The sequence below is a fragment of the Sminthopsis crassicaudata genome, chromosome 3, assembly GCF_048593235.1.
Source record: "Sminthopsis crassicaudata isolate SCR6 chromosome 3, ASM4859323v1, whole genome shotgun sequence".
Classification (NCBI taxonomy): Eukaryota; Metazoa; Chordata; class Mammalia; order Dasyuromorphia; family Dasyuridae; genus Sminthopsis; species Sminthopsis crassicaudata.
The window spans coordinates 256,629,380-256,644,303 of NC_133619.1; the positions used below are offsets into that span (position 1 = coordinate 256,629,380).

The 14,924-nt window shown below is 32.1% G+C and overlaps 1 protein-coding gene across 1 annotated transcript in view; it reads right to left on the reverse strand.

The window, feature by feature from the left end:
- The window catches only part of GRIK1 (glutamate ionotropic receptor kainate type subunit 1), a 99,122-nt gene that overhangs the window by 73,266 nt on the left and 10,932 nt on the right, over window positions 1-14,924 (reverse strand). Inside the window, exons 2-4 of the mRNA XM_074300518.1 lie at window positions 6,293-6,460; window positions 1,698-1,955; window positions 795-976 (exon numbers count right to left, since the gene is read on the reverse strand). Coding sequence (XP_074156619.1) covers window positions 795-976; window positions 1,698-1,955; window positions 6,293-6,460 — 608 coding nt within the window. The remainder of the gene's footprint in view (window positions 1-794; window positions 977-1,697; window positions 1,956-6,292; window positions 6,461-14,924) is intronic.

Consider the following 14,924-nt stretch of genomic DNA (forward strand, 5'->3'; position numbering starts at 1 on the left):
ATCATTTTGGTGAACAAACTGGAATTATGCTCAGAGTTATTAAACTGTCTATATTATTTGACCCAACAATACCACCACTAGGTCTGTGTCCAAAGATGATTAGGGAAAGAGGGAAAGAATCTATATGTTCTAAAATTCTTATAGCAGCTCTCTTTGTGGTGGGAAAAAAACTGGAAATTTCAGGGATGTCCATCAATTAAGGAATGACTAAACAAGTTGTAGTATACGATTGAGATGGAATACTATTGTGTTATAAGAAATAATAAAGTCAATGATCAGTAAAATGAGCAGAACCAAGAGAACACTGTATATAATAACAGCAATATTGTTTTAAGAATGATTTTGAGTGAAAAAAAATTTTTCAATTATAAATACATAAATTAAAAGTATATTAGGAAAGATGCTATCTGCATCCAGAAAAATAACTGATAAATTTAAGTATTTATAGAATAATTTTACATATATATACATATGTTACATATAGCAAATTGTATATAGTAGATTTGCAGAGTCATGTACAATCATCTTTTTGTGATACTTTATTATGTAAATGCTTATTTTATTCCATAAATTAAAAAAAATACTACTACAAATGCTACTACTACTATTACAAATATTACACATGCAATATAACTTATCAACAGACATAATTCAGTAAAAGCCTACTAAATTTCCACAGTTTAATTGCTCTTTGTAATAACTGGTATCATCAATCAAATCTACATTTAAAATTTGCAGTAAATTAAAACTAGATTACTTCCTTCAAGTGCCTACTTCCTTTATACCCACCTTACCTGCTTAAGGATTTCAGCGGCCATTTCATATGAACAGTCAAATATTACATAGAACTCATTTCCTTTTTTCATTTCCTTCAGTAAAGGCTTGGCATCTTTATTCCCAGAGGGCAACTGGCGGATCTTTATTTTGATGTTGTATTTGGAAGGAGCCTTGATCAGCTCTTGCAGACGAATTAGACCTAGAAAATGACATATAATCATCCAACCAAAACTATTGTTGAATATTTACTTCAATTTCATCAGCTATTTCACTCTCAATATATGTCAGGCTGTCACTGTTCAAATTTTATACATTTCACTGCTAATTTTGTCAACTTGCTTCCCCAATAAAAATGCAAAAACTTATTAACATCTTAATATGCTTGCATTGGAAATATAATATATTTTTATCCTGATTTTACAGATCGGAAATTGATTCTCATGGTAGTAAATATTGAAGCTAGCTAACAGTGAATAATATTACATCTGGTAAAGAAAATGTAAACAAATTATATTTATTGTTAATTAAATAATTTTTTCAATAAGGTTGGTTCTTAGCTACATTTACGTCTCTATCCATAGTATTTAGCTCCTGAAAAATATGTTTCTATATATTCTAATTCCTCAGCATAAAAATATCTAATACAGAAGATTGAAGATTTTTTAAAAATATTTTTTAAAGAGCGAATCCACCAGAACAAATTGAACATCTCCTACTTAGTAATTCAAATGCAAAAGTATATATGCCAAAAAAGACATGAGAAAGACTAGGAAATAATAAGAATGGGAAATATAGTAAATAATTTAGAAAATTTATTTACCATCATGTATATGATTGTTTTATGTGACCTTAAGGATTTTAATAGCAGGGATTTTGATGTCACTGTAATTGTCAGATAACATCCTAGGTAAATCCCATACCTGTGTTGTCTTCATATACCACGGTCACTATTTTCCAGTTATAGTAGAGGATCAAATCCAGAACTGCCCTACTGAATGCTGCATAATCCGGATAGAGGTTGATATAGAACATATCATTTTTATCCACTGTAGGATGTTTCCAATGAGTCTGTATGTGAGGAACTTCAAGAGCATTGCAAATAGACTGTACAGCACTGACAGAAGAGATGTGGGATGGGCCAAACAGGGCAGCCACTCCAAGTGCAAGCTGGTCACATGCTGAGAGAATAAGTGAAAGAGAAGAGAAATAAAGGGAAAGATGGGAAAAGGAAAGAAGGGAAGGTAGAAAGAGTGAAAAAAATTCTGGGCTTTTTTTTTTTTCCTTTCAAATTTCTTTATTCTTGGAATTATTTTCCTACCATAATCTATTTAAAAAAATACATATATATATGTATATATATATATATATATGGTTTAGCTAGCTTAGAATATGGAAGGCTAGAGTATGTTTTTAAAAATAATTTTAAATATATAATTAATTATTATGAAATCAAAGGACTTCAAATAAATGTTATTTGGCATACTCACTTCAGTAACTTAAGATGGAGATCCCCTACTTAGTGTACTTCTGTCATTCTGATAACTCATCTGTCAAAGGGATGTCATATAATTTGGTTCTTGTCATATGTAGAGGAAAAATGAGTCTTCACTTAAACACAACACATAGAAGATAAGGTGGCAAACTATTTGCGCAAAGGAATTAATATTGGCTGATATTGAGTTAGAAAACATATAGAACATTCATAAAAGGCACTCATCTTGTATAATTGTTACTATTCAAGCAAAATATGTTTCATAAATTCATTTTAGTACTTTTGTTTTAGTTAATTAAACTATATTTTGTTAAATTCTAACATAAGTTCCTATTAAATAATCAAAAAGTACTTACAACCACTTATAAAGTCATAATTCAAAATAAAAATTGAACAACACATTTAAAAATTTTATAAGAATTCCAGGAGTAAAGTTATTGTTGTTGCTCAATCATTTCAATCATGTCCACCTTTTTATAACACAACTTAGGATTTTCTTGGCAAATATATTAAAATAGTTTGTCATTTCCTTTTCTAAGTAAAACTAAGGAGGACATGAGTTCAAATCTAGCCTCAGACACTTGACACTTAGTAGTGGTGTGATCCTGGGGAAGTCACTTGATCCTAATTGCCTTACCAAAAAACAAAACAAAACAAAAAAAAAACAAAAAAACTACGTGACCATAAAATATGAGCTTGGAGGTTGATTTGGAAAAGATAATGAAATGTGGAAAAAATAAATCTTTTCCATTTAAATTTCCTTTATTACAAGATCTGTTAGCATAATCCTATCAGCAAAAAAAAAAAAAAGAAAAAGTTCATAGTTGTCACCCATATCAAATAGTAAACATGAAACAGATCTTCTGTATTCAAATTTAACTCTATATTCAAATTTTTACCACTTTTAGTGAAATTATTTTCAATGTTCTCTTAAGCTCAGTATTGGAATATAGTCTACATCCAGAAAGATCCATTGTTACATGAAATGTTTTACAAAAACATATAAGATAGAGTGAGTTTCTAATATTTTGTTCTGCAACACTAAAATTATTGAACAATTCAATCATTCTGAATTTTTTTTTTGCCACTGAATTAAAATGATGAGATTTTGTTTCTTTTTTAAAAGTATGGCTCCCCAACATCAATCATCCCTAACTCCATCTTTAAAAAAAAAACTTTAAAAATGCTATTTAGATATGTATTGTTTTTATTTAGACCTACAAAACAAAAACTTTGAAGCAAATATATATGCAAGAGAAATCATCTTGTCCACAAAGGTCCATATAGTCTAAGCCATATTTTTTCTAGTAGCATTAGTAGGCTGTGAAAATTGGAATATAAGGAAATCTTGGACAGTAAGAAGATCAAATTGATATATACTTAAAGAAATTAATTCAGACTGTAATTAATTTACACTGTAAAATCAAATACAGAAAAGGGGAGGACAGAGGATGAGATAGATAAATAGTGTCGTGAGAATATGAACTTGAACAGACTACAATATATAGTTGAGAAAAGAAGGGCAAAGGGTGCTATGGTCTATAGGGCCATGAAGAGTTGGATCTATCTGAATGACTACAGAACAACAACACAGTACTATTGGTGGAATTGTAAACTGATTCAACCATTCTGGAAAGCAATTTGGAACTATGCCCAAAGAACTATAAACCCATCCATATCTCCTTTGACTCAGCAATTTCACTACCAAGTAGTGAGATTTTTTTTAAAAAAAGGAAAATGATATAAAGCGAGGAAAAATATTTATAGCAGCTGTTTTTGTGGGGGCAAAGAATTGGAAATTAAGGGAATGTCCATCAATTGAGGAATGATTGAACAAGTTATGGTATATGAGTTTAATAGAATACAGTTGCACTACAAGGAATGATGAACAAGATGCTCTCAGGGGAAAAAAAACATAGAAAGATTTACACGAACTGATGCAAAGTGAAATTAGCAGAATCAGGAGAATATTGTACATAACAGCAATACTGTAAAAAGCTGTGAATGACTTAGCTATTCTCAGCAATACAATGATTCAAAGCAATTCTAAAGAACCTTTAATGAAAAATACTATCCATCTTCAGAGAAATAACTGATGAAGACCAAATGTAGATTGAAGCACACTTTTTTAACTTAATTTTTTTCTTTTTTCTTTTTTTGATTTGTGATTTCTTTTACATGACTGATATGGAAATATGTTTTGCATGGCTGCATATGTAAAACCCATATCAAATTGCTTTCTTTCAAATTGATAGAGAAGGGAAGGAAGGGAAAGAATTTGGAACTCAAAATTAAAAAAAAAACCAAATGTTAAAAATTGGTTTTATATGTAATTGGGAAAATTTTTAAATAAGAAAAAGTGATAAAGAAAATGTTAATAATAAAGAGTGAACTTAATGTCTGTGTGTATATGTGTGCATATTTGCTCATTTCCAAGATGTAAATGCTCATTCTGAAAATTACACAATTAGCTGAATCGAAAAGCTAATAGGAATCCTCCCTAGTGAAAACTTGTACTTTTAAGACTTGAGGAAGACTTTCCCTTGAAAAAGAAAGCTTTATAATTTTTAAATAGACACATACACAAAGACACACCAAGCCCATTGGTATGGGACTCTTTCCTCTTGATGGAGTTTTAAAGACCCTGTCCCACTTTAAGAGTGGGGAGAAACCTGCAAGGAAATTTCTCCTTGGGTGAGATCTAGGCCATTCTCACTTGATTGAACTTAGTAAGCTCACTCCCAATGGGAGAGCTCCTTCACTTTGTATCATTTAGTATAATTCTGGCATATTGTCTCCTATACATATCTTTTCTGATTTGTTTGGCTATGATTTAGATAAAAAGAAATTTCAAAGATATTTGTAAATGTGTTCATGGTAGAACTGATATTTGGTAGAAAAAAGATGAAACCTTGGATATAGAGCCTCTATTCCTCCAAGAATTACACAAGGATCATAAATTATATTAAACAATCTCATACCCTCATGTCTAAATTTAAGAGAGATGATAGATAATTTAATTCTAAACCAATACTCCTGCTTTCTGAGGAGACCAAAGCGATCTCCAGTTTCAACTTCCTACTTTTCTCTTGGCAGGAATTCAAGTTTCTTTTGGCGAATGTTAGGGAGGAAAAGGCAAAAGATGAGAGATGTCCATTCTGTCTCCCTTCAATTCAAGAAACAAACCTCACCTTACATAAATCCTCACTATGCATATAGCAATTATTTTGCTTGTTTTGTATGTTTGTGTGTAAATATATAAAGATATATACACACCATATATAGATACACATATTTGTAATATATACTGACCTTATATTATCAAATATGTATTATTAAATATATCTCTCTGGTAGTTGTTAGGCGTTTAACAAGACATTGCTGAGTGCAACCATATAATTGCCTTGTAATCTCCTGGTTTAGAGGACTAATCTTGCATGTATATATTCATATTTTTAAACTCATTTGACGGTTCCAAAGGAATTTTCTGATGACAATCCTTAAGCAGATTAGATAAATGAGACTTAAAATCTGTTCAGGAAGAGGGAAAAAGTAGCAGTGTTTATTTAACATCTTGAATTTTAATAGTTCCCTGATATTTGGGGAGAGAGAAAAAATGAAGGAGGCACAATTTGACCTGATATTTTTGTAGCTTTATATATCATTAACTATATCAAAAAGATTTGAGAACATTATAATAATGACAATTTCATAAAATTTTGACTAGATTGTAGAATTTTACTTTTGTATTGTTTATAATATTTGCTCATTTCCAAAGTGTAAAGTTCACCCTAAAATTTTTACAATTGTCTGACTCAATTAAAGCTGGTAGCACTCCTTTTTAAAGAAATAATTCATTATCCCAGTCCTGATATTTTTTATTTACAATTGTTTAATAAATTCATCTATAATATAAAAACTTGAATTTTATTGCAAAAGATTCAAATAACATTATACTTTAAAATAAGTATATAGCAAGTAGACATTATTAAGTGAAGAATTTTCAAGCATGAAAATATTTACCTCTTCTTGAGGCTTCAAAACTATCAAAAAGATTAATTCTCTGGATATCATAAGTTAATGTGTTATTAAGTATGAGTGTTCGATTTCTGTTAATATTGGTTACTGCAAACTTGAAAGCTAATTCTTCAACGTTAACTGCTTCATTTTCTGCAGTTTCAAAAATTCCTCCTGTAAAAGTAAAAGATAAATAAGAAGCATTATTCACATTATTTTGTTTGGGGAGATTGTGATATATGAGAAAATGAAACTGAAAATCATAAGTAGTCAACTCACAAAAAGGTTAAAAAATTTTCTATGTGATTTGGCAAGCAACTACAAATAGTTCCATTTCTAAAGGTACAAACACTCTGTTTATAAAAATGAATAAAGATGTAATGGTTTTTATGGAAAATGACATTTTCCCCTCACAAATAAAGTGTTTCATAGATATTAAATGATGATATATCTTGAGTGGTGATGTCTCATGATTTTTATAACAAAAAATGGATAAAAAATTTGTAAAATTTAAGATGATTAAGAAAATCTCAATACTATTCTAGTTTCTAATGGTATTGTATTGGGATTTTTTTTTCTTACTTTATTTTGAAATAATGATCTGTTAATGATTTTTGTTCAAGAATTTTCTTTTTTAAATTTGATTCTATTGGAAGTTATTTTTTTCCTTTAACCGTTGCTGGAGAGAGATCCAAAAGATCTATTGAGTTTTTTTAATCCTACAATGAGAAGCCTTATAGTGGCCTTGCCATTTGTTGAAATAAGATTATCAAAAAAGAAAAAAAAAGAAAGGAGGGAAGGAAGAAAGGAAGGAGGGAAGGAAGGAAGGAGGGAAGGAGAAAAAGAGGGAAGGAAGGAAGGAAGGAAGGAAGGAAGGAAGGAAGGAAGGAAGGAAGGAAGGAAGGAAGGAAGGAAGGAAGGAAGGAAGGAGGGAGGAAGGAAGGAAGGAAGGAGGGAGGAAAGGAAGGAGGAAAAGAAGGAAGGAAGGAAGGAAGGAAGGAAGGAAGGAAGGAAGGAAGGAGGGAGGGAGGGAGGGAAGGAAGGAAGGAGGGAGGGAAGGAGGGAAGGAAGGAAGAAGAGAGGAAATGAAGGAAGGAGGGAAGGAAGAAGGGAAAGAAGGAAGAAGAGAGGGAAGGAGGGAAGGAAGAAGGGAGGGAAGGAGTGAAGGAGGGAGGGAAGGAAGGAGGGAGGGAAGGAGGGAGAGAAGGAGGGGAGGAAAGAAGAAGGGAGGGAAGGAAAGAGGGAGGGAAGGAAAGAGGGAGGGAAGGAGGGGAGGAAAGAAGGAAGGAATGAGAGAAGGAGGGAAGGGAGGAGGGAAGGAGGAAAGAAGAAGGGAAGGGAGGAAGAAGGGAAGGGAGGAGGGAAGGAAGGAAGGAGGGAAGGAAAATTATCAAGTAGTCAATCCTGAAGATATATGCTCAGACATTGCAATGTAGCAGACAAAAGCTGGATGCGTTGTAAATTTACTACCATAGTTAAACAGAGCAACTAGGTGGTGTAGCAAATAGTGTCAGGTCTGTAATCTGCAGGATCTGAATTCAAATCCTGCCTTTAGCTATGTGATTCTGGGCAAGTCACTAACCTTGATTGTCTCCAAAATAAATAAATAAATAAATAAATAAATAAATAAATAAAAATAAGGTAAACTAATATATATTACCTTATTTTTGTCATTGTTTAAAATGTTCTCTTGTTCTGTTCACTGTACTCTCTATCATTGTATATGTCTTCTCAGGTCTCTCTGAAGTCATCCCTCTAATCATTTTTCTATAATAGTATTCCATCACATTTATATGCAATAACTTGTTTTGGTTATTACCCAATTTGTAGATACTCACATTCCATTCTTGGTCACCTCAAAAAGAACTATAAATATTTTTGCACATCTTTGGTTAGAATTTGTGGGGGTTTTTTAAAATTAAATCCTCCTTTAATTTACCTCCCTCTACTTTCTTCTCCTCTCCTCCTCCTGTTTTCTGTTAAATGAAATGTATTTCTATACTCATGTGTGTGTGGTATTTCTCTTTAGGTCATTCATATGAGAATGAGGTTCAACTTTAGCTGTTTCCTGCCCTGTTCAGTCCTCCTTATTTGTATACTATTTACACTTGCCCACCCTGATAATGTGAAGTAATTTTTCCCAATTTTCCTTTCCCCTCCCCCTACTCCCCAGGATAATTTTTTCTCTTTTCTTTCCATTCTTCTCTTAAGATCATCAAAACATAGAAGACTCACTCCCAGATATTATCTAATTAGATTCCTCAATGACTTATGCTGATGATGAGTTTAGAGGAGACAAATATCATCTCATTATATTTGAATTTAAGCAGTTTATTCTCGTTTCCCTTTGCATTTCTTTCCATTCTTATTTATTCATCTTTACCTTTTTTAAAGTTTGACTTTACTGTGTTTGAGCTTCAAAGTTTTTACACACATCCAACCTTTATTCATAGAATAATTTTTCTTCTAGTTTTTTCTTTTAATTTTCCTTTTAATATTTCTTAAAATACAATGTCTAGGATCTCTCTCTCTCTCTGTCTCTCTGTCTCTCTTTCTCTCTCTCTCTCTCTCTCTTTCTCTCTCTCTCTCTCTCTCTCTCTCTCTCATCATGGCATCCAGGTATTCTAGTAATTCTTAATTTTTTTCTCTTCAATCTGTTTTCAGGTCAGTTGTTTTTGGTATGTTTTTGTTAAGTTACATTTTCTTCATTGTTTTAACATTCCTTGATGTCTCATGGAATAACTGGCTTTTATTTAGTCCATTAGAATTTTCAGGGAGTTGTTTCATCCCTTTTATCCCTTTGTCAAAGCTTTGTAACTTGGTGCAAAGTTACTAATTCCCTTTCCAAGTCTTTCTTTCATAGGTTTCATTCTTTTCCGTTTTTTCTTCTAGCATTCTCATTTAGCTGACAAAGCCATTTAAATTTTTTAAACTTTGTAACAATTTTAAAAACTCCATTTTAATCTGTGCTCAAACTATGCTCTTCTCTGAAACTTTGCTTATAGGTGTTTGTCATTGTTTTCTTTTGAATTTGTGTCTTGAGTATCCCTTTCAACCTAATGGCTTTTAATAGTGGATTTTCTTTTTTGTTTGTGTTTTCTACCAGCCTATTTCTTCACTTAAAAGTTGATATGATGATTGAACCAGTCTGCACTTCTAAAAGGAAGGTCTGAGGTAGTTTTACTGCTATTTTCTTAGAGAATTGAGTATTGCACTATTCCAGATTCTCTGGGATAGCTCAGATTAGGGAATTGTAGGCATTTAATGCCCCTCACATGCTTTGATCCACTTTGTTCACAATCTCCCTCCTCCCTCCTGGTCTGATTTCTGCAAATTCTTGACCTGAGTTTGAATCTAAGCAACATAAACTGATGCTGAACTCAGCTCCTATTAGCTAGCTGAGAAGATCTATTGTACTAAACTACAGATTCCCTTTGAAACTAGGATTCCTACTCTGGTAATTCCTCTGCAAGCTTCAGACTGAGCTAGAGGCTGAACTGGTTCTGAGCCACATTACTGACATTTGCTTTTGATCTTCCTACTAGTGCTTATGAACACTCCTTATTCTAGAACACCACACCTGTGTAGTTTCCCTCCTTTGTCTATCCCAGATCTGTGACCTATACTGGGGCAGCAGTCAACAAAGCTGTCAAATAGCAGTTATTCTTGATAGGATAACTTGGTATGGATCTGGGACTGTCTCCTGCTCTTGTACAAAGTCTATTCTTGGATGCTTACATGCTTTGTTTAGCTGTTCTTGAGCATATTTTATCCACTATATCCAGTGGTCTCTTCCTTTGTCTCCCAGTGCCAACTTAGCTTAAAACAAAAAGACTCATGACTTTTTCTTGTATTTCTCTATCTGGTTTAGCATGACATACTCTCTTGAGTCATTTGGAGGAGGGGTTTTTTTGTTGTTTTTGGTTTTTTTTGAGATGGAGAGCAGGAAAATCTGGAGGAAGTTCACTGTGCTGTTTTTCAGCCTTTCACCCAGTCTAAAGCATGCAAAGGAATAACCAGAACAGGAATCCCAGACTCAAGGAAAATCTGCTTCTCTATCATCTTGACTCTTCCTTGTTTTTACTCTGTTTCAGAACATTAATTTAGTTTGCAATATGGCTCCTTTGGGCATTCTAACAGGAATTCTGTTTCTTTTCTTTTCTTTTTTTTTTTTTTTTTTTTTTTTTTTTTTTTTTTTTTGAGGCTGGGGTTAAGTGACTTGCCCAGGGTCACACAGCTAGGAAGTGTTACGTGTCTGAGACCAGATTTGAACTCGGGTCCTCCTGAATTCAAGGCTGGTGCTCTATCCACTGCTGCCCCTAGGAATTCTGTATAGAGAGAATTGAATTGAGTTTGAAAAATCAAGGTAAGCACTAATATTTTAATAATTTTAATATTTGTTGCCATTTGACACTAGCAAATTCTTGACTTAACTAATACTTATTCAAATACACTATTGATGGTCCAGGTAAAAATCTCATCATTTATAGGAAGCCTTTCCTGATCCTAATCCTTGTGATTTTTGCACTGTTGATTATTTCTATTATATCCTGTATCTTGTTTGTCCATAGTTGTCTGCATGCTGTTTGTCCCATTAAATTCCTTGTGAGTTCCTTGAGAGCAAGGACAATCTTTTCTCTTTGCACCCTCAGTACTGATTACAATCCCTGGCAAATCACAATTATTAACTAAATGTTTATTGACTGCCATTCCTCAATATATAATTTGTCAAAGGATATGTAAAAACATCTCTCAAAAGAAGAATTGCAAAGTATTAACAATCATTTGAAAGAATGTTTCAAATGCAAATCAAAACAACCCTCAAGTTTTGGCTCACATGTTACAAACTGGAAAAAATGGCAAAAATAGCAATAGTCGATGTTGGAGGAGATAGTTTATAGTGAGAGACACACTACTGCAATTGTGGTGAAATCGTGAATTGGTCCAACCATTTTGAAAAGTAATTTAGAATTATTCCAGTAAAATGATAAAATTCCATGCCCTTTGATCTAGATTTCACTACTAGGAATATTGTCCAAGAAAACCATTTTTAAGATTAAAGTATTCTTAGAACCAAAATATTTATGGCAGCACATTTTTGGGATAGCAAGGAAATAGAAATAAAGTGGACTGAGAAATGGCTAAACAAATTGTGGCATATGGATGAAATCGAATATTATTGTACCATTAAGAAATAATAAATGTAATGAATATGGAGAAGTATAGAAAGACTATATAAACTGATACAGAATGAAGTGGAACCAAGAAAATACACACAGTGACCACAATAATATAAATTGAAATGCTGATACACAAAAATCAGAAGTGAATGTAGCAAAATTTTAAAGCTCAAGAATGACTCAAAAGAATTTATGAGAAGACAGTCTCCATCTACTCTTTCATGTAGTTAGAAGGTCTACGTCTGTTGCACATATATGTTTTTGGATTATTAAAATATATTGCTGGGTGTACTAATTTCTGGTGTCTTCTTTCTCTTTTCTGTGTCTTTAAAAATATAATATTGGATGATTCTCTGAAAGAGAGAGGAGGAGGAATATTTGGTACGTCCTTATGATATGAAAAAGACATCAACAAAAAATCATTTTTAAATAAATATTTATTGACTAACAACCACAGTAACATATTAGATTTTTGGGAAGCAGTGCATTTTGTGGTACAGTTATCTTTTCATTTGTCTTGTTTCCTCTCCCTTTATTATAAGCTATTTGATGGCAAGAATTTTGTCTTTTTAATTTTGGTGCCCATAGTGCCTAGTACAATATCTAGAACATGATTGGAACTTAACACTTGTTTGCTGAATTCATTTTTATATGACTAAATTTCCCCCTCTCAGATCATAACCCATTTACCTGAGGCAAAACCAAACCATAAATACTTACTTCAATAGTCCAATCAGTTTTCTAAGAGACATGTAGCTTAGGTGCTTATAATTTTAATCTTTGAACCTGACACAATTCATTTCTTATTCAACTGTGGACTTTTTATATTTATAAATATCTAATTTGAGTCTCCTTTACTGAGTCTTAAAGCTATGAGTGAAAACAGTCTGTTCTAACCTGTTTGCAGTTTTTTGTCAAGTGTTAAAATATTTAAGTGTAAAGAGTCATCTAAAGATGAATTAAGCTGACTCTTCAACACACATGAGAGATATCTTTTTAAAGAACACATTTTTATAATCAGAAGACCATATTTTTACATCAATGATACAAAACTACTTGATGAATTACTTTTTTGTGATTAATTTTTTTCTTTTTCTTAAAATCCATTTAAAGTGGAAATTCAACACACTCATTACATTTTACATTTTTTAATTGGCTTAAACTAAATTAATCTCACAGACACTGAAACTGTCATTTCTTTCAAGTCAGGAAGTGGGCTGCTATGGTGTATACAGAACTAGACTTGAATGAATTTGAATCACCCTGGATTCACTATTGGCTTTCAAATAAAGACATGTGCCAGGGTCCCAACACATAGGTCTATATCTCTCCTTTCTTGAAAGCCATTTCTCTCACTTTGAAATTGAACTTCTATTTGATTCCTGACTCTTCTGTCTCTAGCCTACTCTGACACCCACAGAGGTTGGATTGGTCTAATTGACATTAATTGGTGTCAGAAGTATGATTGGACATGGGACTAGGTCATTGGACTCTCCAATACCAATGGGAATTGACTCAGCACCACCAGAGATTTATTTCTCTGGAGTCTGACTTTCATCTATTAAGTTTTTTGCCCTTGTTCCTGATCTAAAACTCCCAGCTCCCACTTTGTGATTATGGGTGAGGAAAACTCCAGGACCTCTCCTGTGACCCAGTTTATCTTGGATCACTCTGATAAGGATATCCTTTCTTAATTGAATACTTCTAATGGGCTTCTCCACATGCCTCTATTGTTTTTTAAGCTTTATGACCCTATTAATTTGAAATTAATAGGTAATCACATGCCTCTGTATGAACAGTAATTGCACACTTTATTAAAAATTAGCTGTGTCTGTATCTGTCTTGCTAGTTTGTATTGGTATCTTTGTAAAGTTTAAAATACCTATATCATGTTTTTGTTGTAGCTAGATTCTGTTAACTTGAAAGATTTTAAATGCAGCCAGCCAGGAAAACTTGTAAAGGCTTTAGGTAGAGAGTTTAGAAGCAATTGTCCAAGTAGCAGAACTAACTCTCACTTTAGACTTTCCTCAGCAGATAAAATTATTTAAAAAGAGAAAAAGAAAAAACCTGCAAGACACTTTTTTTTTTCAATCATCTCAGCTTTGGCTCTTTTGGAATTATAGAAATAAAGTCAGATAATTAAAATGTGTAGAACTACTGAAAACATTTAAGCAGATTAAGAAGTGTGAAGATTAATCATTTTAAAATTGCAAGGGAGAACTCCTAGGACTTTGGAGTGATTCCAGGAACTCACTTTCTTCTGAAATATCTTAATAAACTTTGGGATACCAATCTGTAAAATTTGCTTTAAACAAAAATAAGGATTCGATTTAATAAAAGTTTTAAAAGTAAATAGCAGTATCAATAGCTTCATTGTTCTAGGAAAATAAAAAGGAAGGCAGCTAGTTGGACATAATTCCAAAGTAAAGACATTTTTAAAAATTGATAAAAAGTTTGCATCTCATAGCCACCTCTTGTTGACCTTTCTAGATCATCTCAGCTCAAATTTCCCAATAAAGTACTGGAAAAATACAGGAAAACTTGAAGTATGTCCCATTTACTGAAATTTATTAGCTGTGTAATCTTGGGCTAGTTATTTTATTTCAGTTTGTCCCAGTTTCCTGATCTGTAAAGAGTTGTGAGATGTGAGATCAGAATAATATGATTAAAAAGTATTTACATAGTGTCTAGCATATGTTGAGTACTACATTATTTCTTTAATTGAATGTAATTGTTCCATATCTGATAACTTAAAAGTGATTTTTAAATGCCAAGAGTAATAAGATCAATGATTTTTATTTGTGATAATTTAGAAATGAAATGGATGTTATCTGAAGTTTTGTTTCATATTTTAAATACATGGTATTGTTTGTGTTTTATTGTATTTCTAAGTTATTTTATATTGTGAACTTTGAGAGATCATTGTAACAGAAATGTTGTTAGAACATTAAATCTGGGTGCTATTACACATAAATTGGATTCTTAAAAGAATGTGACAAAAATAGACATGATAAAGTGTTAAATATTTAATAATATATATTTTGTTATAAAACAGATAATAATGTTTACGATAATACAAATTTTCATTTGAAAATTTTGGGCTATTATGAAAGTTAGGTGGTTTAAAGATGTAGTTTGCACATATTAACTATCAGATATTTGCTGTATTTCTGAAGCCCTAGAATATAATTAGTTTTAATTTATAAGTAAAGAATAAATGAAATGTTAACTTTTAGGGAAACATCAGGAAAGATATTCGTGCTCTAAATTGTGGTTAGTAAAGATTTGCTATTTAAAGTAAAAAATTTTTATTATTTGAGTTTTGATTACAAAAATAGTTCTCTGCACTAATAGATTATTGGTGAAGCTGTGAACTGATCCAATCATTTAGGAGAGCAATTTGGATCTATGCCCAAAGGACTATCAAACTATGCATGCCATTTGATCCAGCAGTGATT